Consider the following 27141-nt stretch of genomic DNA (forward strand, 5'->3'; position numbering starts at 1 on the left):
AGAAATTGCTTTACAAATTTTGTGGTGCTTTTTCTCCTTCAGTCCTTCTGGAAATGAGAAAAAATTAGCTAAACCTAGATTTTTTTTGAAAAAATGTAGATTATTTTCAGGGCCTACTTCCAATAATTTCTGCAAAAAAACTGTGGGGTAAAATCGCTCACTATACCCCTAGATAATTTCCTCAATGGGTGTAGTCTCCAAAATGGGGTCACTTGTTGGGGGTTTCCACAGTTTTGTCCCCTCAGGGGCTTCGTAAATGTGACAAGGCCTCCGCAAACCATTCCTGCTAAATGTGGACTCCAAAAGCCAAATGGCACTCCATCCCTTCTAAGCCCTGCCGTGTGTCCAAATATCCGTTTATTACCACCTGTGGGGTATTGTTTTACTCGGGAGAAATTGCTTTACAAATTTTGCGGTGCTTTTTCTCCTTTAGTCCTTGTGGAAATTAGAAAAAATTAGCTAAACCTACATTTTCTTTGAAGAAATGTTGATTTTAATTTTCACGTCCTACTTCCAATAATTTCTGTAAAAATCCTGTGCGGTCAAAATGCTCACTATACCCCTAGATAATTTCCTTGAGGTGTCTAGTTTCCCAGATGGGGTCACTTTTGGGGGATTTTTACTGTTTTGTCACTGCAAGAGCCCTTCAAACCTGACATGGTGCCTAAAATATATTTTAACAAAAATAAGGCCCCAAAATCCCCTAGGTGTTCCTTTTGCTTCTGAGGCCGGTGATTCATTCCAGTAGCACGCTACGGCCACATGTGGGATATTTCCTAAAACTGCAGAAACTGGGCAACAAATATTGAGTTGCATTTCTCTGGTAAAACCTTCTGTGTTATAAAAAAAATTGTATTAAAAATTTATTTCTGCAAAAAAATATGAAATTTGTAAATTTCACCTCTACTTTGCTTTAATTCCTGTGAAATGTGTAAAGGGTTAAGACATTTTCTAAATGCTGTTTTGAATACTTTGAGGGGTGAAGTTTTTAAAATGGGGTGACTTTTTGGGGGTTTCTAATATATAAGGCCCTCAAAACCACTTCACAACTGAACTGGCCCCTGTAAAAATGGCCTTTTGAAATTTTCTTGAAAATGTGAGAAATTGCTGCTAAAGTTCTAAGCCTTGTGATGTCATAGAAAAATAAAAGGATGTTCAAAAAACGATGCCAATCTAAAGTAGACATATGGGGGATGTTAATTAGCAACAATTTTGTGTGGTATAACTGCCTGTCTTACAAGCAGATACATTTAAATTGAGAAAAATGCTAATTTTTGCAATTTTTCGCTAATTTTTGGTGTTTTTCACAATTAAATACTGAACATATCGAGCAAATTTTGCCAGTAACTTAAAGTCCAATGTGTCACGAGAAAACAATCTCTCAGAATCGCTTGGATAGGTGAAAGTATTCCGGAGTTATTACCACATAAAGTGACACATGTCAGATTTGAAAAATGATGCTCTGTCAGGAAGGTCAAAAGTGGCTAAAGAGGGAAGGGGTTAAAACATTTTTATTACTTTTTTTTTACTTTTTTCACTTGTCCCACTAGGGGACACTTAGACTTGCAGCTCTGATCGCTGCTGGAACACATTACACTACCTACGTAGTGTAATGTGTTCTAACGGTCATTGTGACGTGACAGTCACACTGACAGGAAGCCTCGGAGGCTGCTCCTCCGTGGCTTCCATACATGGCAACCCGGAGGTCATTGTCTGACCTCCGATTGCCACGACAAGCATCGGCAGCCCCCACAATCACTTAGTGCGGGCTGCCAATGTACTTCAAACCCCTTAAATGTGGCGAATGCAATAGTCGCCGCATTTATGGGGTTAATTGCCGAAATCAGTGGCGCTGGTCCGCTGACTGGCAAGGCTGGAGTGTCAGCTGTCGGGGACAGCAGACCTCCCGGTTCCCGGACACTGTCTGTTAGGACAGTGTGCGCCGGGAACTACTCCGCAACTGTATGTCCTGATGCGGGAAGCAACCCCTCTGCAGGACGTACTATTGCGGAGCAGCGCGTGAAGAGGTTAAGGACACGGCCAATTTTGGCCTAGAGGACAGAACAGTTTTTTTATATTTCCCTCTTTGCATCCCGACGCTCATAACTTTTTTTTATTTTTCGTACGACGTAGTTATATGAGACTGTTTTTTGCGGGACGAGCTGTACTTCATGTAGGTACCATTTTTTGGTACAAATACATTATCGTTTAATTTCTATAAATTTTTATTTTGGCGAAAATGCAGAAAAAAAGCCGTTCTGCAGCAGTTTTAATATTTTTTATTTCTTTTACACCATACACCGATCATCATAAATGTTATACATTTGTTGTACAGGTTGTTACGGTCGTGGCGATACCACTTGTGTCTCTATTATTTCATGTTTTGGGACTTCTATTTTAAAAAGTTAATTTATTATAAAAAAGTGTTTCTGTAATTGTAATTTTATTTACTTACCATAAATTTTTTTTACATTCATTTAACTTTTTTTTTTTTTTAATCCCATAAAGGGATTTATCGTTTTGATTTTTATTTTGTAACTGTATGTACTGGCATAGATCTATATGCCAGTACATTAGCCTGTGTACTGATTGTACACAGGCAGTTGTTAGGGCATACCTCAGTATGCCCTAACAGAAAATAAGTTCAGACAGTCCTGGGGTCCCTCTGGCCATACAAGCTGTGGGCTTTAATCGCGTCTCCGTTATTTTCCTTGATGCGATCAAAGTGCAGTCCTCTCTCCTTGAACGCCGCGATCAGCTTTCATCACGGCATTCAAAGGGTTAATGGCGGAGAGAAGATGTTTCTCTTCTCCCCGTTGTCAGAACGGGGCCGTGGCTGTTTACTACAGCCGCTGCCCCCCTCTCGATCGCACGCACATATGGCTGTCACACAGGACAAGAATGCTCGTCCTAATGCGCCAAGTACTCGCCGTTCAGGACGAGCATTCTCGTCCTGTGTCCGCAACCAGTTGAGAAGGCCAATTTCCCCAGGATGAGGGCTGCAATTCAGGATATAGACTGGGAACAACTGATGTCAAATAATGGTACAAATGGTAAATGGGAGATCTTAAAATCTACTTTGGGTAATTATAGTGCAAATTTATTCCTGTAGGTAACAAGTATAAACGACTAAAATTACACCCCACATGGCTTACACCTTCTGTAAAAAGGGCAATACATGACAAAAAAAGGGCATTTGAAAAATACAAATCTGAGGGTACAGCTGTAGCCTTTGTAAATTATAAAGAGCTTCATTGAAATCTGCAAAAAAGTAATCAAATCAGAAAAACTACAAAATGAAAGGCAGAATGGCAAGCATGGTAAAACAAATCCCCAAAAATTCTTCAAGTATGAAAAATCCAAAGAAGCCAAGGTCTGAACATGTAGGACCCCTAAATATTGGTAATGGGGAGATGGTCACTGGGGATCAAGAGAAGGCAGAGTTACTAAATGGGTTCTTTAGCTCTGTATATACAACAGAAGAAAGAGCAGCTGATGTAGCCGGTGCCAGTGCTGTTAATATATCGGTTGATATACTGAATTGGATGAATGTAGATATGGTCCAAGCTAAATTAAATAAAATAAATGTGCACAAGGCCCTGGGACCAGATGGGTTACACCCTAGAGTTCATAAAGAGCTTAGTTCACAGTGGCGTAGCTATAGGGGTCACAGCGGTCGCAATTGCGACCAGGCCCAGAAGCCAGGGGGGCCCGCAGCCCCCCGCACCACATCAATGAAAAGTTACTATAGTAACTGGGGCCTATGTAATAAACTACATGGGCCCCGTTACTATAGTAATTGACATTACTTACCCCTCCTCTTCCTGGAGCGCATCAGAGGTTCTGACGTCACAGCGCTGTGCGCAGCGCATAATGTCACGATACTATGCGTTGCGCACAGCATCCCGACACTTGATGGAGTGAGGACCTACGGCCGAAGAGAAGGTAAGTTTAATTTTATTGAGGGACTATATACAGGATTATGTGACAAAAAATAGTATTATAAGTGACAGCCAGCACGGTTTTACTAAGGACAGAAGATGTCATACTAACAAACAAACTAACATGATCTGTTTTTATGAAGAGGTGAGCAGAAGTCTAGACAGAGGGGCCGCTGAGGATATAGTGTTTTTCGGCTTTGCAAAGGCATTTGACACTGTCCCTCATAGACGTCTAATGGGTAAATGAAGGACTATAGGTTTAGAAAATATAGTTTGTAATTGGATTGAGATTTGGCTCAAGGACCGTATCCAGAGAGTTGTGGTCAATGATTCCTACTCTGAATGGTCCCCGGTAATACGTGGTGTACCCCAGGGTTCAGTGCTGGGACCACTATTATTCAGCTTATTTATTAATGATATAGAGGATGGGATTAATAGCGCTATTTCTATTTTAGCAGATGACACCAAGCTATGTAATATAGTTCAGACTATGGAAGACGTTAGTAAATTGCAAGCTGATTTGGACGCACGGAGTGTTTGGGCATTCACTTGACAAATTCTGTTTAATGTAGATAAATGTAAAGTTATGCATCTGGGTACCAACAACCTGCATGCATCATATGTCCTAGGGGAGCTACACTGGGGGAGTCACTTGTTGAGAAGGATCTAGGTGTACTTGTAAATCATAAACTAAATAACAGCATGCAGTGTCAATCAGCTGCTTCAAAGGCCAGCAAGATATTGTCGTGTAATAAAAGAGGCATGGACTCGTGGGACAGGGATATAATATTGCCACTTTACAAAGCATTAGTGAGGCCTCATCTAGAATATGCAGTTCAGTTCTGGGCCCCAGTTCATAGAAAGGATGCCCTGGAGTTGGAAAAAATACAAAGAAGAGCGACAAAGCTAATAAGGGGCATGGAGAATCTAAGTTATGAGGAAAGATGAATAGAATTTAATCAATTTAGTCTTTAAGAGAGACTACTAAGGGGGGGACATGATTAACTTATATAAATATAAGTGACGGACAATATATTAGGTGGGCAGGGGTCAGATGGACTGACAGTGGGAGCATCCTCCCTCTATCAAACTCATTAGGTGCCATGGTCGCTATTCGGAGCTTTCTCCGATGCTGGATTTGACCTTGGAAGCGTGGCAATCAATCATAGCCATGCTCCCGAAAGTAAACCCGCAGGCAGCTCAGTGGTGCCAGTCAAGGGGTTAATACCCTTATAGAGATTGCAAGCAACGGAGCATGCCACTTTTTTTAGGTTTTTTTTTCTCCCCTGCATCTCATGGATCCCGTATGAATTTGAGAAATAAAATCTGTGTGCCTCTGTATGAAAGTGATTACCAGCAGAGTGGTACAGGATGGGCTTATAGATCGTGTGAATTAGGTCTTTAAGAAAACAGCTGCTACGTCTACACTATATGCAAAGCAGAAGCGGTCTTTAAAACCAAAACACACATATGAGCACACCACCAATATGGATCGTATATTAAAGGAACAGTGTCACCACAAAAAAAATTTTCATGTCAGTTTAATGTTAGTGTTTTATTAAAAACGTTTTTATTTATTTGTGTGTTACTTTTTTCTATTTTTTCACTTTTTCTTCCCTATGGGGGCTGCCATTTTTTTTTCTATTTCTGTATGTGTCGATTAACGACACATACAGACATGGAATACGGCAGCCACAGTCCCATAGGGACTGTGAACGGGTCCCGTCCCATCCACTTCTGTGTACGCCGTCTGTGTGGGAACTGCGCATGCGCCGCTCCCACACAGTCCAATTTGAAATGCGCGCCGTCCGGCGCCATTTTCCTGTGGACCGGAAGTCGCGGCCGGACAGTAAGATTACTACTTCCGGTCGCGGCTTCCGGACTTGTGCACTTGGACCAGCGGCAGCAGACGGAGCGGACGGGCCGGAGGGAGCCGCGGTGGCAGGAGCAGGTAAGAGATTTCTATGTATGTTCGTGTTTTACTGTGTTTACTACTGTATGTAAACCTACTACACTGTGTGTTAGCTCAAAAAATGGCGACACAATGTAGGAGGTTAGACCGTTCAATCCCCTCGTTTATCCCGGCACTAGCCAGGATAAAGGAGGGGGGGATTCTCAGAGCTCACTAGAGCGAGTGCTTTTTTCCCAATTTTGCAGCAAAAAGCAATGTGGTTGCTTTACCACATGCAATGCTGCAATTTTGGGAATAGCTCCATCTAGTGACCAGCAATGGGAAATATTATAAATTAGAATCTAATTTATAATATTTCCGGACTCGTGAAAAAAATAAAAAAAATTTGAACAATGTTTAATCACCTACACACTAAATGTTTAATTACAAAAAACAAAACATGTTTTGCTGGCAACACATTCCCTTTAAAGACAAATCTTATTCACAAAAATGCTACATATATTTTAAAAAGTACAATCCATGATCACCCCCTATAAGATGACCACTACACTATACCAATACACTATATGGACAAAGTATTTGGACACCTCTTAATCATTGAATTCAGGTGTTTCATTCAGTCCTATTCCCGCAAGTGTATAGAAACAAGCGCCTCCCCATGCCGTCGCCTCTACAAACATTTGTGATAGAATGGGGCATTCCAAAGAGTTCACTGAATTGCAGCGTGGTACTGTAATAGGATGTCACCGTTACAAGTCAGTTTGTGAAATTTCTTCCCTCCTAGATATTCCACGTTCAACTTGGGGTATTATTGCAAAGTGGAAACGTTTAGGAACCATGGCAACTCATTCACAAAGTGGCAGACCACGTATAGTTATAGAGTGGGGTCTCCAAAAGCTGAGGTGCATAAAAGTCACCAGCGCTCTGCTGACTCGATAACTGCGGAGTTCCAAACCAGCTCTGGTATTAACCCATACCCGACATTTGACGCATCCATATGCCAAAGTCGGGTAGGGGAAGTATGGAACGGGCTCATGGAGTGAACCCGCTCCATACGATGCCGGTGTCAGCTGTTTGTTACAGCCGACACTTCAGAGTAACGAGCGGGATTGCGAATGAGTGCGATCCCGCTCGTTTAACTCGTTTGCCGGCAGGCTTAATAGATGCCTGTCAGAATCACGATATACTGCAATACATTAGTATTGCAGTATATTGCGCAAGCGATCTAATGATCGCTGGTTGAAGTCCCCTAGGGGGGACTAAGAAAAAAAGTAATGTAAAAAAAACATTTTCCCCCTACAGCATAGTAAATAAGTAAATAAACCTAATTGGTATCGCCGCGTCCGTAAAAGTCTGAACTATTACAATATATCTTTATTTAACCCGCACGGTGAATGCTGTAAAAAAAAAAAAAAAATTGTAAACACCAAAATCTATTTTTTGGTCACCTAATCTCCCACAAATTTTTTTATAAAAAGTGATCAAAACGTCGCATGTACACTAAAATGGTATTATTAAAAACTACAGCTTATCCCGCAAAAAATAAGCCCTCATACCAGTTAATCGACGAAAAAATATAAAAGTTATGGCTCTCGGAATTTGGCGACACAAAATACATTTTCTTTTTTACACTTAGGTTTTTACTTGTAAAAGTAGTAAAATATAGAAAAAACTATATATATTTGGTATCGCCGTAATCGTATTGACTCACAGAATAAAGTTAACATGTTGTTTTAATTGCACAGTGAATTCCGTAAAAATGATGCACAAAAAAACATGGAGGAATCGCTGTTTTTTTTTTCATTTTCTACCCCACAAATATTTTTTTTCCCCCCGTTTCCTAGTACATTATATGGCAAAATAAATGGTGCTACGAAAAACTGCAACTCGTCCCACAAAAATCAAACCCTCATAGGACTATATTGACGGAAAAATAGAGAAGCTATGGCTTTTGGAAGGTGGGGAGGAAAAAACGAAAATTAAAATCTGAAAAAGGGCTGCGGCGGGAAGGGGTTAACATCCGCGCACAAACGCTGTTCGCCATGGATTTCCACGGTCAAGCAGCTCACATGATCTACAGAGGGCACTGTGGCCACCAGACTGCATTTAGCGACGCTTAAACTGGAAAGCTGGATTATTTTAAAAAGCACATGAAGTAAACTCTTAAATTTAATGAAAGTTTAAACCGAACGGTGTTGTTATAGTAATGTAGTATTTATTATTATTATTAAAGTAGTTCAAATAACTAATTGATTAACAAATAATTTTGTATTGTAACAAATTTGAAACTAATGCGACTCGTCAACTTCACATTTTTTCAATGTGTGGCCCATTTACCCCACCAAGACCCCTGCTCTAAATGCTATTAACAGAGCAGACAAGATGGCCGCCCCTATAAAATAAACACGCAGCGAAAATAGAATAAAGAAATCTACAATAAGAAAATAAAAACAGATATTCGGAAAAATAATGATTCACTATCTGGTCTTAATTTGTTTTAAAAATATATATAATATGTGTGATATATTCCCTTTTAAGCTTGTAGTTTGCTATATGATATATTGATGTTTTTTTGGTATTCTAATCTGGCCCACAAATAGTTATGAGACTTGGAGTCACTGTTCTTTCGGAAAACTTTTCATATGTGATAGGCCGGATTCACACGAGCGCGTTCAGTCCGTGATATACGGTCCGCAGGTTGGCCGCATTTCCAGGACTGAACACACTGCAGGCAGCCGGGCTCTTATCGTCATCGTTATCTATGATGCTAGGAGTCCTTGCCTCTCCGCGGAACTACTGTCCCGTACTGAAAACATGTTCTCAGTATGGGACAGTTTTCCCGCAGCGACTCCTAGCGTCATAGATAACGATGATGCTTTGAGCCCGGCTCCCTGCAGTGTGCTCAGACTAGGAAATACCGCCGACATACGGACTCGTGTGAATCCGGCCATTGAGACCTATCAGAAGTTTTGATCGGAGGGTGTCCGTGTTCTGAGAACCCCATCATCGTTGAAAGAAAGGTGCTGAGCGCTTCTCCCCCTTCGCTTCAGCGATGTTGGGGGTCTTGGCACCCGGACCCCCATCGAAAAAAACCTGATATGTTGCTATGACATATCAAATGTACTCTGAAAGTAGTTACTCTTTAAAGGTATTGCATAAGAGATGTAAGGTCCTACAAGCCATGTGTAAAGCAATAAAAAACATTTCTACAGTCATTGCCCATTTACCTGCAAGTCTTTCTCACAAGCTGTTGCCCTTTCATTAGAAGAGTCTTCTAATTCTAGGGGTGACTGGCAGGAGTAACAGGGAGTGCGGCTGTTTAAGATCACACAATAGTTGTAGTTTGCTCCTGTGTGGCCTGATGTTTTGTTTTTTTTAATATGTAGAATGATCGTAAAAGCGTTGTGGGTAGCTTTTGACTGACAAGCTTCAAAATGTCTCTGCTACAGCTTATTATGGAAGAGATTTCTAAGAAAACGGACAATTCAGACACTGTGCAGACCATTTCTTTCCCAGCTTCAGCCTTCCAGGCATCGCATCTGGCCCAACAAGTAAGATCTTCTTGCATCATCGCTTAATATTTGGGATTATAATTTGTGCTACTGTTGTTTAGATATGTTATGACTGCTGCACTGACAACCGCATTGGAGGTGGCGGTGAGATTTTCGCTACTTACTTTCCTTAAATATTTTAAATTTTTCTTAGGGCCTGTTCACATCAGCGTTGCTTTTGTGTTTATGGATTCCATTGCAGCTTTCCATCAGAGGAACCCATGAGGGGACAGACAAACGTAAAACTAAAGCTTCCGTTCGCATTGCCATTTATTTCAATGGTAATGCTTCAGTTTGACTTGGTTTCCGCTTGTTTCTGTTCCGTATAGTTTTTGTGGAAACAATAGCCTAAACGACCGCTATTTCCACGAAAACAGAAACGTTACAGAAACGGAAACCAAGACAAACGGAAGCATTACCATTGAAATCAATGGTAATGCAAACGGAAGCTTTAGTTTTACGTTTGGCTTTCCCCTCATGGGTTCCTCTGTCAGCTGCAACGGAACCCGTGAATGGAAAAGCAACGCTTTTGTTCTTTTTTCAAGACTACATCATGACTTGCAAGAGATCAAATATTCCTTTTTATTATGTTTTATATCTGGACAGATACACCTTGTGTTAATATCATATGAGATGCTGTTTTAATGTCATATTTTATCTTTTTCGATTTCAGATGGCACTAAGAGGTACAACTACTCCCTTGACTGTTGTACTGTCTGGGGAGCAGCAGGTCCACGTACAAGGTGTTATCCAGACTGCTCAGTCCTCTGTGATCCACTCTCCTCAAGTTGCTGCATCACAGGTACCGAGCTACATAGATTGAAAGCTCCTATGGATTGGACTCTTTCCAACTGTATTTTTTTTTCTTTGATATTTATTGACTGGTTTTGTACCACATCTTTATTGTTTTATTTGTAGGCATCATCCCTATCAGATAGCGAAGATTCTCAGGATTCATCTGACAGCATTGATTCCTCCAGAAAGGCACGTGGCATTTTAGCTCGTCGACCATCCTATAGGTAATGAAAGTAACAGGCTAAGGGATAGCTCTTGTCCTTATTTGGTTTTGTTTTACAATTCCCATATTTTGAAGCTGCTCTTGATATTGGTAATCTGCTAGGAAAACTATCACTACAAGGCTGCAGTCCAGCATGACATTGTCAGACTCTTCTGAAATGTTTCCCCTTGTAACTATATTATAAAACTGTTTTGCATACTGCAGTGCTGGTTTAGCGCTGCTGATATCCCTTCAAGGTTTTTGACTGCACAGCGGCACTTCTGGTCAATGGCTGCACAAGGAACTGCGGCACAGGCCCATTTACTAAACCAGTGCTGTTTTTTTTCTTTATTTTCAGGATCATAGCGATATGCCATCACTTTCTGATATGGGAAAGCTGCTTAGCGTAAAATGCCATAAAAAAAAAAAGTTTAATAAAATGTTCGGGAAAAATTCAACGGAAATGCTGCACCATGATGTTCGGGTTAGAGCTTTGATCTTAGGCCTCAAGCACACATCCGTTGCTATTTGTACGGCTGTAAATCACGGATCCGTGAAAAACGGACCGCACACTGATGACTTCCGTGTTGGGTCAGTTGTTGTAACGGACCAAATAAATAGAAAGGCCGAGACTGATCCACGAAAAACACAGGAGTAGGACCAGTTCTAGTTTTCACGGAACCGTTAAAATAACGGTGTGCATGGCCCCATAGAAAAGAATGGGTCAGTGTGCTATCCGTTAAAAAAACAAACAAACAAACAAAAACCTGATAGCACACTGAATCATTTCACTGAAGTGTGCTTGAGGCCTTCGTGTCCTTTGAAAGCTATGTTTATGCGCTTTAGAATGATGCCAAAATCTGTAGCCCTTTTATTTCAGATTGCAATTGCTTTAGGTCATAAAGTATTACACACATTTTTGGCGCTAGTTAATAGGAGTGCATCAGAACACCCGCAAGGTTTTATTTCGCATGGGACTTGCATTACAGCAAGTACAGTAAGGACTATCCTTTATATGGCAAAGGATACGGAACAGGTTGTCGAGGCTTATTTTGAGGCACCATAAGCGCATGGCTTGTGTGGTGTGTAAAGGGGCACATTATTATTATTATTATTATTATTAGTGATAATATCTCCTCACATTACTTGTATTTAACTTTTAGATCAATTAGTCCATGCTTTCTTTTTTTATTGCAATATGGTGATGTTATTTATTTTCTCAAGGCAAATATTGAAAGATCTCTCCTCTGAAGACACTGGAAAACGAAATGAAGAGGGTGCTGGAGTATCCGCTTCGCCTACGACCACCACCATATACCAGACCAGCACTGGACAGTATGGTAAGTCCCAGTATGGTGCTGCAATCACAAATCTATAACCTCCAATATATGATTTAGCATTCATTTGTATTATCTCTTAATGCTACTGAGTTTTATTACTAATCCTTACATCAGTCGGGAAAAGTATGCAATGTGATGTATGTATATATTTTCTAATTTTTCTTTTTTTCTTTTTAAGTAACCATTGGTCCTAATGGAACATTCCAGCTCGCTACTGGGACAGATGGGTTACAAGGATTACAGACATTAGCAATGGCCAATGCTGGCAGTAACCAGCAAGGCACAACCATACTACAGTATGCACAAACATCAGATGGTCAGCAGATTCTTGTACCCAGCAACCAAGTGGTTGTACAGAGTGAGTACTTTGATTTAATTTGATACTCAGCTGAATTATGATTTTATCTACATGGCATGTTAATTAATTTCCTGTATCTTTCAGCTGCTTCAGGAGATATGCAGACCTATCAGATCCGTACCACTTCAACCACCACCTCACTACCACAGACTGTGGTCATGACCTCACCCGTTACATTGACCTGTCCCCCGACAAAGACAGACGACCCACAACTAAAGCGTGAAATAAGATTAATGAAAAACAGGTAAGGAAGGACATGATCATGGTAGATAAGTGTCAAGGGTTCTAATGACCGCCTTCTGAAACCTGAGTACCAGTGATGTCTACCCACTGTTCTCATAGCGATCTCCCATGGGACAGGTCAATGGGAGATCCTAAATTAAACTACTGTCCTACTACAGTGCTGGAATCTTCTAAACTTGTACCAATGGTCTGATGATATTTGACATTGAATACCATATTGCTCAAGTTACTAGATTAGTATTGATGTCATAAGATTAAGGTCTATATTTGTGTGTGTGTGTGTATGTATGTATATATATATATATATATATATATATATTCACTGCCCTAAGGAGTATGGGTGACACACACTAAATAGAGAATTACAGGCTTCCATACGTTTAGAAGCATTATCCTGCACATTAATAGGAAAATAAGCATCCGTTGCTTAGTCTTCGTTTTGGCTTTGATTTAAACTTCTGTCCTTTGCTTTTAGGGAGGCCGCCAGAGAATGCCGGAGAAAGAAAAAAGAATACGTCAAATGCTTGGAAAATAGAGTCGCAGTTCTTGAAAATCAAAACAAGACATTGATTGAAGAGTTAAAGACTTTAAAAGATTTGTACTGCCATAAAGCGGTGTAAATCACTTTTGTTATCTGTACACACATTTTAGATGAGTTTTCTTTTTTCTTTTATACCAAAATTTTCTAAATTTTACAAGAGGCCACAGATGACGCCTTTTTTACCTAGTTTTCACACGCTGTTAAACAGATAAGGAGATACATGTTAATTGTGTGAGCATTTGATGAATGTTACTTGTAAGAAAAAGATAATGGCAATGGTTCTATAGAAAAACATTCATTAGGAAGGTTCACATTTGCTTTCTGGCTTAGCCAATCTGTGGCTCTCTAAACATTTGACTGAAAAGTCTGAGCCAGTTGCTGGCATATCATGTTGGGACTTTGAGTCCTTGATTTGTAAGCCATGGTTGTTCCAGGCTTTACAGGTAATAACACAATTTTTTGATGTTCAGAAGAGAACAGAGATTTCACATTGGAACATATTTTCATATGTAACAGTTGTTGTTTTTTTTTTGTTTTTTTTTATTCCAGGTATATTTTTATGTAATTGTATGTACATATTTTTACCTCCTTTCATTAACTTCCAATTACATGTTAAGGCTTACTTATAATTTTTACAGTAAAATGCTTATTTCAGCCGGTAATAGTGTAATTATGTTGTTTGTGGTGTACTTATATCCATCAGGGTTTAAAGGGGAATTTCTGACATTTATTCCTAATTTAATAGCCAGAACATGCTGAGAATTGATCCAGTTTTCTGAAGGTTAGTAACGGAGTGCGCCTTGATGGAAAAAAAAACCAAGGTTTTCAAATGTGTTCTGATATTTGGCTATTGGGTATGGTTCACATTTCTATGAATAAATGACGTGTGATTATTTACTTAATGTCTACTTGCTTATTTAGTTATAAATCAAACATTTATTTGTGAAAATGAAAAGTTTACAGGCAGTAGCCTCATGTAAAGGTTGGTCGCTGGTCACCCTCTGACCCACAGTAAGCCTCATTCACCCAAGCGTATTCTATGTCCATATTAGTTCTGTATTATGGCATGCAGTTATTCATATACCCATATTTTGTATGGCTGTGTTGGATTATGCAGTCCTTATTTCAAATGTAAGGCGTATGCTATAGTTACCTATATTGGTACGGTATTTTACCCATAGAAGTGAAGTCTCATAAAATATACATCCTCTTATGTTGATCCATAGTATTCTATACACTCCTGCAGTAACAACTGACACAATGGAGAGCTTAAAAATTGAGTCAAACATAACCATGAGCAGGCACCTCTGCTTTTAGATGCCCAGCAGTGTTTCAATTCTTTAGAGAAGACCTCAAGGAGTGAAGATACATTGGCCACATAACGTAGGAAACTTTTTCATGGATGTTCTATAAAAAACATGTATAACTGCAGTCCCCAAGATCTCCTCCTTTTGACAGCGGAGTCAGCACAGTGTATAGATTAGAGCGTTAACTTCAATAAACTTTATTTAAAATAAACCTGCTAACTTTGAAATGCATAACAATTTTTTTTTTCTATTGGGACAAAAAAAAATGCTCCTGTGTCTAGATATTGTTATAAACTTGTTATGGTGCTCCCTGGTGTTCTTTTGATTCCCTCTAAGAACATTCACCTAATATGTCCGGTGCCTGAGAATACACATACCCGGTAGCTACGTCCCACCACTCCTCTTGTACTCAGGGAGGGGAGTGATTTCTGCTATTATGCGGGCCGACCAATAAGAAGCGGTGCACTAGAAGCGGCTTCATCTTCATCTAACCAGCACGAGATGTTCCCAGCTGACCATGAGGTGAATGTTCTATGAGGATTTCAAAAGAACACCAGGGGGCGCCATAACAAGTATGTAACATCAAAATCTAGACACAGGATTATTTTCTTTAAATATTCTGAAAAACTTCAGTTCTGTAAGTGCAAACCTCCTAAAAGCAAATGAATTGAAAGAACTATATTTTAAATTGTTATGTTTTTGTTCATTATTTCATGTGTAAAACTGTTCATTAAAAAAAAACAAAAAAAAAACCTTGTGAAATAAGAACTAAAATTGTCTTTGCTGTGTCTAAGCATCTCACATATGAAATAGCACTTTAACAATAAAATCTAATACCGGTATAATGTGTTCTGTTTAGACATATTTCTCCAGCAGTTGTTTCTGTAACCAGATTAAGTATACAGAAGCCTTCCTTCTATACGAGGTATTATTCTTTCCAAATTCTCCTGTTGCCTAGGTAAAGAGTAACGATTTTTGGGCCTATTAGGCACTGCTTGAGAGTCCCCAGAGTATTACAGGGTGCCCACAGCCCTCCACATATATCTTTATGGCGGTGACTAGCTCCATTTTTCTTATAGAGATTTCTTGCTTTCTGTGATGGGATTAAATAATGAAATCTGGTATAACTATGCCACAGTGACCATGCGTCATGTTTGGCGGCTATGTCTTCCAATGGCTGCCGGCTGTGGTGATGTTTTGTCGATTGGGATGTAACCACCCAAAGGAGCCAATGTGGCCATGTGATGCAACACTTCCATGACCGACTGTCATTGTGGCCTAGTCATTGCAGAATTTTAAGAAGAATATTAGACTGCTTTTCAATTTTTTTTTAACATTTTCAGGCTGATATTTGTTTTGTATCAGGGAAAGTCCACCGAAAAAAAACCCCTTAATGAAAACAGGGCATGGAGAAGAGAAATGAATTAAAATGTTTTAATTAATTTTAAACAAACAAAAAACAAACCTGTCTTGGTGGTATGTGGTCCATGACCCTTATTGCGTAAGGCCCCTGACAATTCCCAGTCACCCCTGCTGTTACCCATTTCACATAACTGTTGTAAAAATGGCTAATGTTCTAATTACATTTATAACACACAACTTTACGACGATGGCAAGTCCTCTTGTATCATGCATCCCGTCTATATGGTTTGTGACATTGGCAATTTGCATTACCATCCAGCTGGCATAATTTTCTACTCGTGTGTAGACTCCAGGATAATGGGCTTCAGCACAGCCATATCCAAAGCTTGTGATGCCCAACTGGTAGAAGCTTGCACTCTCTGCAATATAACATACAAAGGGTCCTCCACTATCTCCCTAGAATATGAGAGAAAGTATGTTCATTAGATGTTTAGACCAAATTCAATTTTAACTGCAATGTGAATATCCATGATCAACAGTCCTAGATACTGGAAATGTATATATCCAATGGGAAGTTAAAGTGTAGCTATACTTCATACAATTTATAAGTAAAGCTGCATTTCCCCATTTGTGGCGTACCGATGGCTTTTACACCGAGAAAATCTTACAATGCCTATAGGCTTTACTGGGAAAATGTATGTCTAAGGCCTTATTCACACGAGCGTATTTCACGTTCGTGTTATGCGCTTTAAAAATACGTAACTCACACAGACCTATGCAATTCAATGGGGCCATTCAGACATTCAGTGTTTTTCACACCGCGTGTGTCCGATGCATGAAACTCACTGCATGTCCTATTCTTGTGCCTTTATTGCGCATCACGCACCCATTGAAGTCAATGGGTGCGCGGAAATCACAGACAGCACACGGACATACACCCGTGATTCACGCACCAGTTGCTAAAGAAATGATGAGAAAAGGAAAACCACCTCCTTCAGTTTATTTTGCTGATGTAAAAAACGCGTGACATACGGATGACATACGCGCATACACGTACTGTACACGGAACTGCAACGCTGGAAAAACGCTGCGTTTTTTACGCGTGCAAAACTGACAGGCTCGCGTGAATAAGGCCTAAGGGCCCATGCACCTGACTGTGCTATCACGGTCCGTGATTATGGGCATGGACAGCCGTCCAGATTTGTGGGCCGTGCCTCCATTATAAAGTATGGGAGCACGGTCCCTAAAACCAGAAAATAGGACATATCCTATTTTTTATGGAGGGTTTCTACGGCAGGGACACCTTCCTGTAAATATACGGCAAGGTATCTGTCAGCCATAGAAATTAATGGGTCCGTAATTACAGATGGAAGTCTACGTTTGTGTGCATTATGGCTAAAAGATATTCCTAAAGGAAAATGTACTTTAAAAAAAATGTATAATATATATATATTTAACCTAACGCCTTATCAGGTACATGCATGTCATGGGAAGTTCTCCCCTTTTCGCATTCTGACATGCATGATGGTGATTGCGGGGACAAGAAGTGGTGCCTGGGAGTCGGGCTCCTGCTGCAACAACCGGATCTAAGAGAACCTCCGATCCCTCCTGGACATTTCGGCAGGGTTGACAAGTCTCCCGGTCAACGCGTCCTGACTAAAAATGAATCTCTCCTCGTTCCTGTGGTCCTATTCACTCCTTGGTGCTGCAAGAGACCACAACCTACAGAGTCTGATTTGAGGTCTACATTTATTTAGGGGGTCTTTGTAGGGTATCAATACAGAATCCGCTTCTATGATCATGTCTAGATTGTAAACGGGACGAAATTAATAAAAAAAAAAAAAAGAACATTTCCTAGAATGGTTTCCATGGTCATTAAAGAGGCTCTGTCACCAGATTTTGCAACCCCTATCTCCTATTGCAGCAGATCGGCGCTGCAATGTAGATAAGAGTAACGTTTTTTGTTTTTTTAAAACGAGCATTTTTGGCCAAGTTATGACCATTTTTATATTTATGCAAATGAGGCTTTCTAAAGTACAACTGGGCGTGTTTAAAGTTATGTACAACTGGGCGTGTATTGTGTGTGTACAGCTGGGCGTTTTAACTTTTTTTTCTAGCTGGGCGTTGTGAATAGAAGTGTCATCCACTTCTCTTCACAACGCCCAGCTTCTGGCAGTGCAGACACAGCGTGTTCTCGAGAGATCACGCTGTGACGTCACTCACTTCCTGCCCCAGGTCCTGCATCGTGTCGGACGAGCGAGGACACATCGGCACCAGAGGCTACAATTGATTCAGCAGCAGCATCAGCGTTTGCAGGTAAGTAGCTACATCGACTTACCTGCAAACGCCGATGCTGCTGCAGAATCAAATGTAGCCTCTGGTGCCGATGTGTCCTCGCTCGTCCGACACGATGCAGGACCTGGGGTAGTGACTTCACAGCGTGATCTCTCGAGAACACGCTGTGTCTGTGCACTGCCAGAAGCTGGGTGTTAACGAAGAGAAGTGGATGATGCTGATTCGTCAGCATCATACACTTCTAGTCACAACGCCCAGCTAGTAAAAGAAGTAAAAACGCCCAGATGTACACACACAATACACGCCCACTTGTACATAACTTTAAACACGCCCAGTTGTACTTAAAGGCTCATTTGCATAAATATAAAAATGGTCATAACTTGGCCAAAAATGCTCGTTTTAAAAAAAAAATAAAACGTTACTGTTATCTACATTGCAGCGCCGATCTGCTGCAATAGGAGATAGGGGTTGCAAAATCTGGTGACAGAGCCTCTTTAAATATGACAAATTTGCATACATAACCTACAGGGATTTTTTTCCCCTCCATGGCTTCACAAAGCTTCCTACCAACATAGGCCAAACTTTCTCTTGTCTTAAGCGGTCAGGGTGACGCGGCAGATTTTGTTTAAGAAATTTCTGCGACTGAAAATCCCATTCGTCAGAATGGAACTTGCAGAAATCCATATGCTTGCTGCAGAAACAACCACATTCAGATGAATGGAATTGATTTCCATTCGCAGATATTTCTGCAACAAAATCTGCCGTGAGTCAATTTACCTTTAAAAGAAAACTAAACATTGGAAATGCATATAAAATATCCCTGCAATTCCTCATTTAATCCCCTCATTCCTTTAATCCTATTTTGTCTCATGTTGCACTTATAACTGAGAAATAGATAAAGAATTCTTTGTGTACATGAATGGAGAGAAGTGTATGACGCTGATTGGTCAGCGTCATACACTTCTTACAACGCCTACTTGGTCAAAAGCTAAAAAACACCCAGTTGGGCACTAAGATAGTCATTAGCATAAATCTAAAATAGGTCATAACTTGGTCAAAATTGATCGTTTTTCTAAATAAAAACCACTGCTGTTATCTACATTACAGCGCCGATCACATTATGTAGGAGATAGGGCACTTATAACGTGGTGACAGAGCCTCTTTAACCCCTTAGTGACCAGCCCATTTTAGGCCCTAATGACCAAGCTATTTTATTTGTTTTTCTATAGTCGCATTCAAAGAGCTATAACGTTCTTATTTTTTCGTCTACATAGCTGTATGAGGACTTGTTTTTTGCGGGATTAGTTGTGCTTTTTAATGGCACCATTTTTGGGTACATATAATTTTTATATTAACTTTTATTAACCTTTTTGGGGGGGGGGGGGGGATTATAAAAAAAACCTGAAATGCCGCCATTCTATGCGTTTTTAAATTGACGTCGTTCACTATGCGACGTAAATAACATGTTACCTTTATTCTATGGGTCGGTACGATTACGGCGATACCACATATGTAGAGTTTTTTTTATGTTTTACGACTTTTGCACAATAAAAACACTTTTGAACTAAAATTATTTGCTTTTGCATCGTCGCTTTCCAAGAGCCGTAATTTTTTTATTTTTCCATCAATGTAGTGATTTTTTGGGCTTGTTTTCTGCGGGACAAGACGTAGTTTTGAATGGTACTGTTTTGGGGTGCGTGGGACTTATTGATTCATTTTTATTATGACTTTTTTGGGGGGCAATGGAAAAAAATTGCAATTTCACCATGGTTTTTTGCGTTTTTTTTTTACGGTGTTCACTTTGCGGTTTAAATTACATATTAACTTTATTAATGGAGTCATTACGGTCACGGCGATACCACATATGTGTACTTTTTTTTTTTTTTTTTACACTTTTACTAAATAAAACCACTTTATGGAAAAAAAATGGTTTTATTTATTTTTTTACTGTACTTTTTATTATTAATATTTATTTCACTTTGATGACTGATTTTATTAGTCCCACTAGGGGACTTTACTGTGCGATATTCCGATCGCTGCTATAATGCTCTGGTATACTTCGTATACCAGAGCATTATTGCCTGTCAGTGTAAATCTGACAGGCAATCTGTTAGGACGTGCCTCCGGCGCGTCCTAACAGGCATATGTCCAGGGCAGACCTGGGGGCTTTTATCAAGCCCCCGGCTGCCATGACACCCCATCGGAGACCCGCGATTGCATTCGCGGGCCGCCGATGGGTGACAGAGGGAGCGCACTCCCTCTGTAAACAAAGTTAAATGCTGCGGTCGCTATTGACGGCGGCATTTAACGGGTTAAACGGCCGCGATCGAAGTAAACTTCGATCGCGGGCGTTGGAGCAGGAGCTCAGCTGTCATCCGACAGCAGAGCCCCGGCTCCTGCCTGCACGGGAGACCCGTGCAGGACTTAGACTAGGCTGACGTGAAAAGGCGTCAGCCTAGCCTAAAGCCCATTAGTGAATCACGTAAAAAGGCGTATTAGTGGTCACTAAGGGGTTAAGAGACATAGAAGATCCTGCAGGCTGACACACAGTGTGAGCAAACTTCTCTGGTTTACTGTTACTTTAACACTAGTCTGCTGTTTACATCCAATTCCGTCCTCTTTTGACGCTAAAAGATGATTTGAAACGGATGATCTGATATTCTAAATGACTTGGCATCAGCTTGTTGGTTTTTTTTTTGTATCCCACTGCATTTTCCTTACCTGGCAAGTGTCGACTCCTCCATCCTCAAAGCCAGCACAAATCATATTGTCCGTGACAAGGCCATTATACCATCCACTACTGTTACAAAGTGAAGTAGGAATCCTATCTATTTGTGCCTCCTGCAAAATATCTGATGATTCACCTGAAATATGATACAATTAATTTACTTGTAATGTTATATATTCAATATTATCACCCTGCCCCTTTTATTAACTCCCAGGTTAATAAATTGCTCTAGGTGTGGTGTAATTTATTTTTATGTAGTTGTTTACATCCAGATGTTTAACTCCTTCCCTCTTTGGCCACTTTTGACCATCCTGACCGAGCCTCATTTTTCAAACCTGACATGTTTCACTTTATGTGGTAAAAAATTCGGAATGCTTTTACATATCCTAGCAATTCTGAGATTGTTTTCTCGTGACACATTGGACTTTATGTTACTGGCAAAATTTGCTCGATACATTCAGTATTTAATTGTGAAAAACACCAAAATTTTGCGAAATTTTTTAAAATTTAGATGTATCTGCTTGTAATACAAATAGTAATACCACACAAAATTGTTGCCAGTTAACATCTCCCATATCTCTACTTTAGATTGGCAAGGTTTTTTTTGAACATCCCTTTATTTTTCTAGGACGTTACAAGGCTTAGAACTTTAGCAGCAATTTCTCACGTTTTCAAGAAAATTTCAAAAGGCTATTTTTACAGGGGGCAGTTCCGTTGTTAAGTGGCTATGAGCGCCTTATGTCTTAGAAACCCCCAATAAGTCACCCCATTTTAAAAACTTTACCCCTCAACGTATACAAAATAGCATTTAGAAAGTTTCCTAACCCTTTAGATGTTTCACAGGCATTAAAGCAATGTAGAGGTGAAATTTACCAATTTCATTTTTTTTTTGTTGCAGAAATTCATTTTTAATCCATTTTTTTTGTAACACAAAGTTTTACCAGAGAAACGCTACTCTATATTTATTGCCCAGATTCTGCAGTTTTAGGAAATATCCCATAGGTGGTTCTAGCGTGCTAATGGATAGAAGAACCGGCCTTAGAAGCAAAGGAGTACCTAGTGGATTTTGAGGCCTTCTATTTGTTAGAATATATTTTGGACACCATGTCCGGTTTGAAGGGCTCTTGTGGTGCCAAAACAGTGGAAATCCCCCAAAAGTGACCCCATTTAGGAAACTACACCCCTCAAGGAAATTATTTAGAGGCATAGTGCGCATTTTGACGCTGCAGGTTTATTGCAGAGATTATTAGAAGTAGGCCGTGAAAATGAAAATCAAATTTTTTTTCAAAAAAAATGTAGATTTAGCTAATTTTTTCTCATTTCCACAAGGATTAAAGAAGAAAAAAGCACTGCAAAATTTGAAAAGCAACTTCTCACGAAGAAAACAATACCCCACATGTGGTCATAAATGGCTGTTTGGACACACGGCATAGCTTAGAAGGGAGAGCGCAATTTGTCAGGAATGGTTTGCGGAGGCCACGTCGCATTTACAAAGCCCCTGAGGGGGCAAAACAGTGGGAAACCCCCCACAAGTGAGCCCATTTTGGAAACTACACCCATTGTGGAAATTATCTAGGAGTTATCTATCCACGTATTACACATAGTACTGACACCCCATGTACTGTTCACAGCACTGACCCCTATTCATCACATTTATTTATTTATTTTTATTACATTATTACACAGTTCTGACACTTTCATTCATACATATTTATTTTTTACCATACAGTCACACCCTAGCACTACACTGACACACATTTATCGCACACCTTTGAGCACTTAGTTCGCCACTCCCCTCAAGACTAGTGGGAAGGGCTATCACTATTTAATGCACACTCCTTCTGCAGCATTCTTTGACCCGTCTGCGTCCTGATGGGAACGGGTTTTCACCCACCCACCTACCTAGTGAGTATGGCCTTTTTTGTGGTTTTGATGATATTTATGTCCCATTTTTTCTGTTTGTGTTTTTAAATTAGGAACGAAAAGTTCTGGTTAGGGACTCGCAAGGCACTGGGGACCCTTGACGTTGGGTTGCGAGCTTTGCGTATTTTGGCCAAAATAACAACTAATACCCCATGTTTCATGGATATTTCTTACTACGTATACTACACTTTTTTTCAGGACGCAGCCGGGTCTTATATGCTGGGAGGGCATGATGTGCTGGCGTTTGGTTTGGAATGCAGAGCAGCCCGCTTTAGCTAACACTAGCGGCGTTACAAATAGGCTGTTATTCGGCAAGATACGCCATGCCTGACGACCAGCACATTATCCCTCCACGTATTACACATAGTACTGACACCCCATGTACTGTTCACAGCACTGACCCCTATTCATCACATTTATTTATTTATTTATTTATTTTTATTACATTATTACACAGTTCTGACACTTTCATTCATACATATTTATTTTTTACCATACAGTCACACCCTAGCACTACACTGACACACATTTATCGCACACCTTTGAGCACTTAGTTCGCCACTCCCCTCAAGACTAGTGGGAAGGGCTATCACTATTTAATGCACACTCCTTCTGCAGCATTCTTTGACCCGTCTGTGTCCTGATGGGAACGGGTTTTCACCCACCCACCTACCTAGTGAGTATGGCCTTTTTTGTGGTTTTGATGATATTTATGTCCCATTTTTTCTGTTTGTGTTTTTAAATTAGGAACGAAAAGTTCTGGTTAGGGACTCGCAAGGCACTGGGGACCCTTGACGTTGGGTTGCGAGCTTTGCGTATTTTGGCCAAAATAACAACTAATACCCCATGTTTCATGGATATTTCTTACTACGTATACTACACTTTTTTTCAGGACGCAGCCGGGTCTTATATGCTGGGAGGGCATGATGTGCTGGCGTTTGGTTTGGAATGCAGAGCAGCCCGCTTTAGCTAACACTAGCGGCGTTACAAATAGGCTGTTATTCGGCAAGATACGCCATGCCTGACGACCAGCACATTATCCCTCCACGTATTACACATAGTACTGACACCCCATGTACTGTTCACAGCACTGACCCCTATTCATCACATTTATTTATTTATTTATTTATTTTTATTACATTATTACACAGTTCTGACACTTTCATTCATACATATTTATTTTTTACCATACAGTCACACCCTAGCACTACACTGACACACATTTATCGCACACCTTTGAGCACTTAGTTCGCCACTCCCCTCAAGACTAGTGGGAAGGGCTATCACTATTTAATGCACACTCCTTCTGCAGCATTCTTTGACCCGTCTGCGTCCTGATGGGAACGGGTTTTCACCCACCCACCTACCTAGTGAGTATGGCCTTTTTTGTGGTTTTGATGATATTTATGTCCCATTTTTTCTGTTTGTGTTTTTAAATTAGGAACGAAAAGTTCTGGTTAGGGACTCGCAAGGCACTGGGGACCCTTGACGTTGGGTTGCGAGCTTTGCGTATTTTGGCCAAAATAACAACTAATACCCCATGTTTCATGGATACTTCTTACTACGTATACTACACTTTTTTTCAGGACGCAGCCGGGTCTTATATGCTGGGAGGGCATGATGTGCTGGCGTTTGGTTTGGAATGCAGAGCAGCCCGCTTTAGCTAACACTAGCGGCGTTACAAATAGGCTGTTATTCGGCAAGATACGCCATGCCTGACGACCAGCACATTATCCCTCCACGTATTACACATAGTACTGACACCCCATGTACTGTTCACAGCACTGACCCCTATTCATCACATTTATTTATTTATTTATTTATTTTTATTACATTATTACACAGTTCTGACACTTTCATTCATACATATTTATTTTTTACCATACAGTCACACCCTAGCACTACACTGACACACATTTATCGCACACCTTTGAGCACTTAGTTCGCCACTCCCCTCAAGACTAGTGGGAAGGACTATCACTATTTAATGCACACTCCTTCTGCAGCATTCTTTGACCCGTCTGCGTCCTGATGGGAACGGGTTTTCACCCACCCACCTACCTAGTGAGTATGGCCTTTTTTGTGGTTTTGATGATATTTATGTCCCATTTTTTCTGTTTGTGTTTTTAAATTATCTAGGAGTGTAGTGAGCATTTTGACCCCATAGGTGTTTAATAAAATTTATTAGAATTTGGCAGTGAAAATAAAAACAATCCCTTTTCTTCAATAAGACGTAGTTTTAATTTTTAATTTTCTCAACAAATAAAGGAAATAAAGAACCCCAGCATATGTAAAGCAATTTCTCCCAAATACGGCAATACCTCATATGTGGTCATAAACTGCTGTTAGGGCATACTGTAGCGCTCAGAAGGGAAGGAGCGGCGTTTGGCTTTTGAAGTGTAGATTTTGCTGGATTGGTTTCTGGTCGTTATGTAGCATTTACAAAGCCCCTGTGGGAACAAAACAGTGGAAACCCCCCAGAAGTGACCCCATTTTGGAAACTACACATTTCAAGGTATTCACCTAGGGGTGTAGTGAAGCATGTTAACCCCGCAGGTGTTTTACAGAAATTAGTGTGCACTAGATGTTGCAGAGTAAAAATTATATTTTTTCCATAAATATGGCAATATGTGGTGCCAAGCTTGTGCCACCATAAGACAGCTCTCTAATTTTTATGCTTTGTTTCCCGGTTTTAGAATCACCCTGCATGTGGCCCTAATCTTTTGCCTGGAAATTTTACCATTCTCAGGAGTGAAAGAGTACCATACGAAATTGAGGCCTAATTTGGAGATTTACAAAGTATTGGTTCACAATTGCAGAGGCTCTGATGTGAAGTAATAAAAGAAATCCCTGAAAAGTGACTCCCATTTTGGAAACTACACCCAGCATTTATTAAGGTGTGTAGTGAACCTTTTCACCCTATAGGTCTTTTCCATTAATGATTGCGCTGCAGATGGTGCAAAGTAAAAATCTCAATTACTGCTGTTTGGGCACACTATAGGGTTCAGAGGGGAGGGATCGCCATTTGGCTTTTGGAGCGTGGATTTTGCTTGGTAGTAGTTTTGTTTGGAGTATTAGGGTATGTTCACACGGCTTATTTTCGGCCATTTTTCGGGCCGTAAATGGCCGAAAAGTCGGAAGCAGAACGCCTCCAAACATGTGCCCATTGATTTCAATGACAAAACAGCGTTCTGTTCCAACGGGCCGTTTTGAAAAACGGCCGCGTAAAAAACGGCGGCGAAAAAGAAGTGCAGGTCACTTTTTGGGACATTTTTGGAGCCGTTTTTCATAGACTCTATTGAAAACAGCTCCAAAAACGGCATTGAAAAACGCAAGTGGCTTAAAAAAACGTCTGAAAATCAGGAGCTCTTTTCCCTTGAAAACAGCTTAGTATTTTCAGACGTTTTTGGTTAAGCGTGTGACCATACCCTTACTGGTATTTCAATTTATAATGTGGGGGCATATGTAAGCTGGGTAAAGTACATCAGGGGCATTGTCAAGTGGTATAATAATGGGATAAAAAAATAAAATACATAGATATTTTGCTGTGAAGCAATCCATGACATGCACTTCTTTTTACGGGGTGGTTTACACTACGTTTTTTTTTCTAATGGCCGCGTATGAAAACGCCCCGTAAGAACAAAGCGCCGTTTTTCCCATTTGAGATGTTTGGAGGCGTTCAGCTTCCATTTTTTTCGGGTGTTTACGGCCTGAAAACCGGCTGAAAATAAGCCGTGTGAACATACCCTAAGAGAAGCATATACAAGGTAGGAGAGGTATGTCAGAAACTGAGCTATTCAGTCTTAGCTCAGTGTCTGTAGGAGGCGGACACTTCTTCTAATGCAGCAGTCTCTACCAAATGTTTATTTTTTTCAATTTACATTAAGAACATGGGGTACAGGTTTGACATAGTCTCCCTGTGTCCCCTCCTTGGCGGGCACTGTGATACTGCAAATGCACCATTGTCCAACTTGCCTATGAAGACAAGTGGGACAAGAGCGTTAGCTCCTCTGTCACCCACGAGCCTAAGGAGCACCTCTAACACCCCTCCTACCAGTGTGCCTTTAGTAAAGGATGTAACACTGAGGGGGTGCTCCTGCTGGATGCTCATCTGGGAGATGGAGAAAAGCGCTGAGAGGCTAGTGAATTTATCCCTCCCCGTGCCACCGCTTGTATGTTGATTAGGCTCTTTGGCACATGGTGACATTTATTTTACTATGACCAGCGCCATTACGCCAGAGGTACCATTTTCCGCTCCATAGTATAGGTGGGGGCACTCCTCTTTTCCAATTGCGCTCCAGCACGCTCTTTCTCTATCCCCTCATGGACACTCAGCCTCCTCCTCAGATTGGCCGGTCTCATCATATGACCTCAAGTTGCCGATCGTGGCGCCCTGGGGGCAGAGTCTATATGACCTCTCTCTCTCCTCCATTTGGACGGATGCTGCTGGGACACAGGACCCCCTGACCGGTGCTGCACTTTTGCCTCAAGATGGACATCAGGCACTGTGAAACTGGGTAAGATTGGCCCTTGGCATTTTTCTACTTGCCCTAGCCTCAGTCACTGAGCTAAATCCCTGTAGGAGTGTGTGCTTATCCTAACCGATCTAGATGAAGGTAGCCATTATTCCCTAAAGAGGAGTA

The 27141-nt window shown here is 40.6% G+C and overlaps 2 protein-coding genes across 2 annotated transcripts in view; one reads left to right on the plus strand and one right to left on the minus strand.

Annotated features, from left to right (window-relative positions):
* ATF1 (activating transcription factor 1) overlaps positions 1–13780 on the plus strand; it is a 52532-nt gene extending 38752 nt beyond the window's left edge. The window contains exons 2-8 of the mRNA XM_075851923.1: positions 9240–9404; positions 10078–10206; positions 10323–10423; positions 11626–11741; positions 11920–12099; positions 12184–12343; positions 12818–13780. Coding sequence (XP_075708038.1) covers positions 9288–9404; positions 10078–10206; positions 10323–10423; positions 11626–11741; positions 11920–12099; positions 12184–12343; positions 12818–12962 — 948 coding nt within the window. The 5' untranslated portion in view covers positions 9240–9287 and the 3' untranslated portion in view covers positions 12963–13780. The remainder of the gene's footprint in view (positions 1–9239; positions 9405–10077; positions 10207–10322; positions 10424–11625; positions 11742–11919; positions 12100–12183; positions 12344–12817) is intronic.
* Positions 13781–14832: 1052 nt separating this feature from the next.
* TMPRSS12 (transmembrane serine protease 12) overlaps positions 14833–27141 on the minus strand; it is a 73203-nt gene continuing 60894 nt past the window's right edge. Inside the window, exons 4-5 of the mRNA XM_075851924.1 lie at positions 20569–20711; positions 14833–16008 (exon numbers count right to left, since the gene is read on the minus strand). Of these exons, the coding sequence (XP_075708039.1) occupies positions 15736–16008; positions 20569–20711 (416 nt within the window). The 3' untranslated portion in view covers positions 14833–15735. The remainder of the gene's footprint in view (positions 16009–20568; positions 20712–27141) is intronic.

This window comes from Rhinoderma darwinii, chromosome 2 (genome assembly GCF_050947455.1).
Source record: "Rhinoderma darwinii isolate aRhiDar2 chromosome 2, aRhiDar2.hap1, whole genome shotgun sequence".
In the NCBI taxonomy this organism is placed as follows: Eukaryota; Metazoa; Chordata; class Amphibia; order Anura; family Rhinodermatidae; genus Rhinoderma; species Rhinoderma darwinii.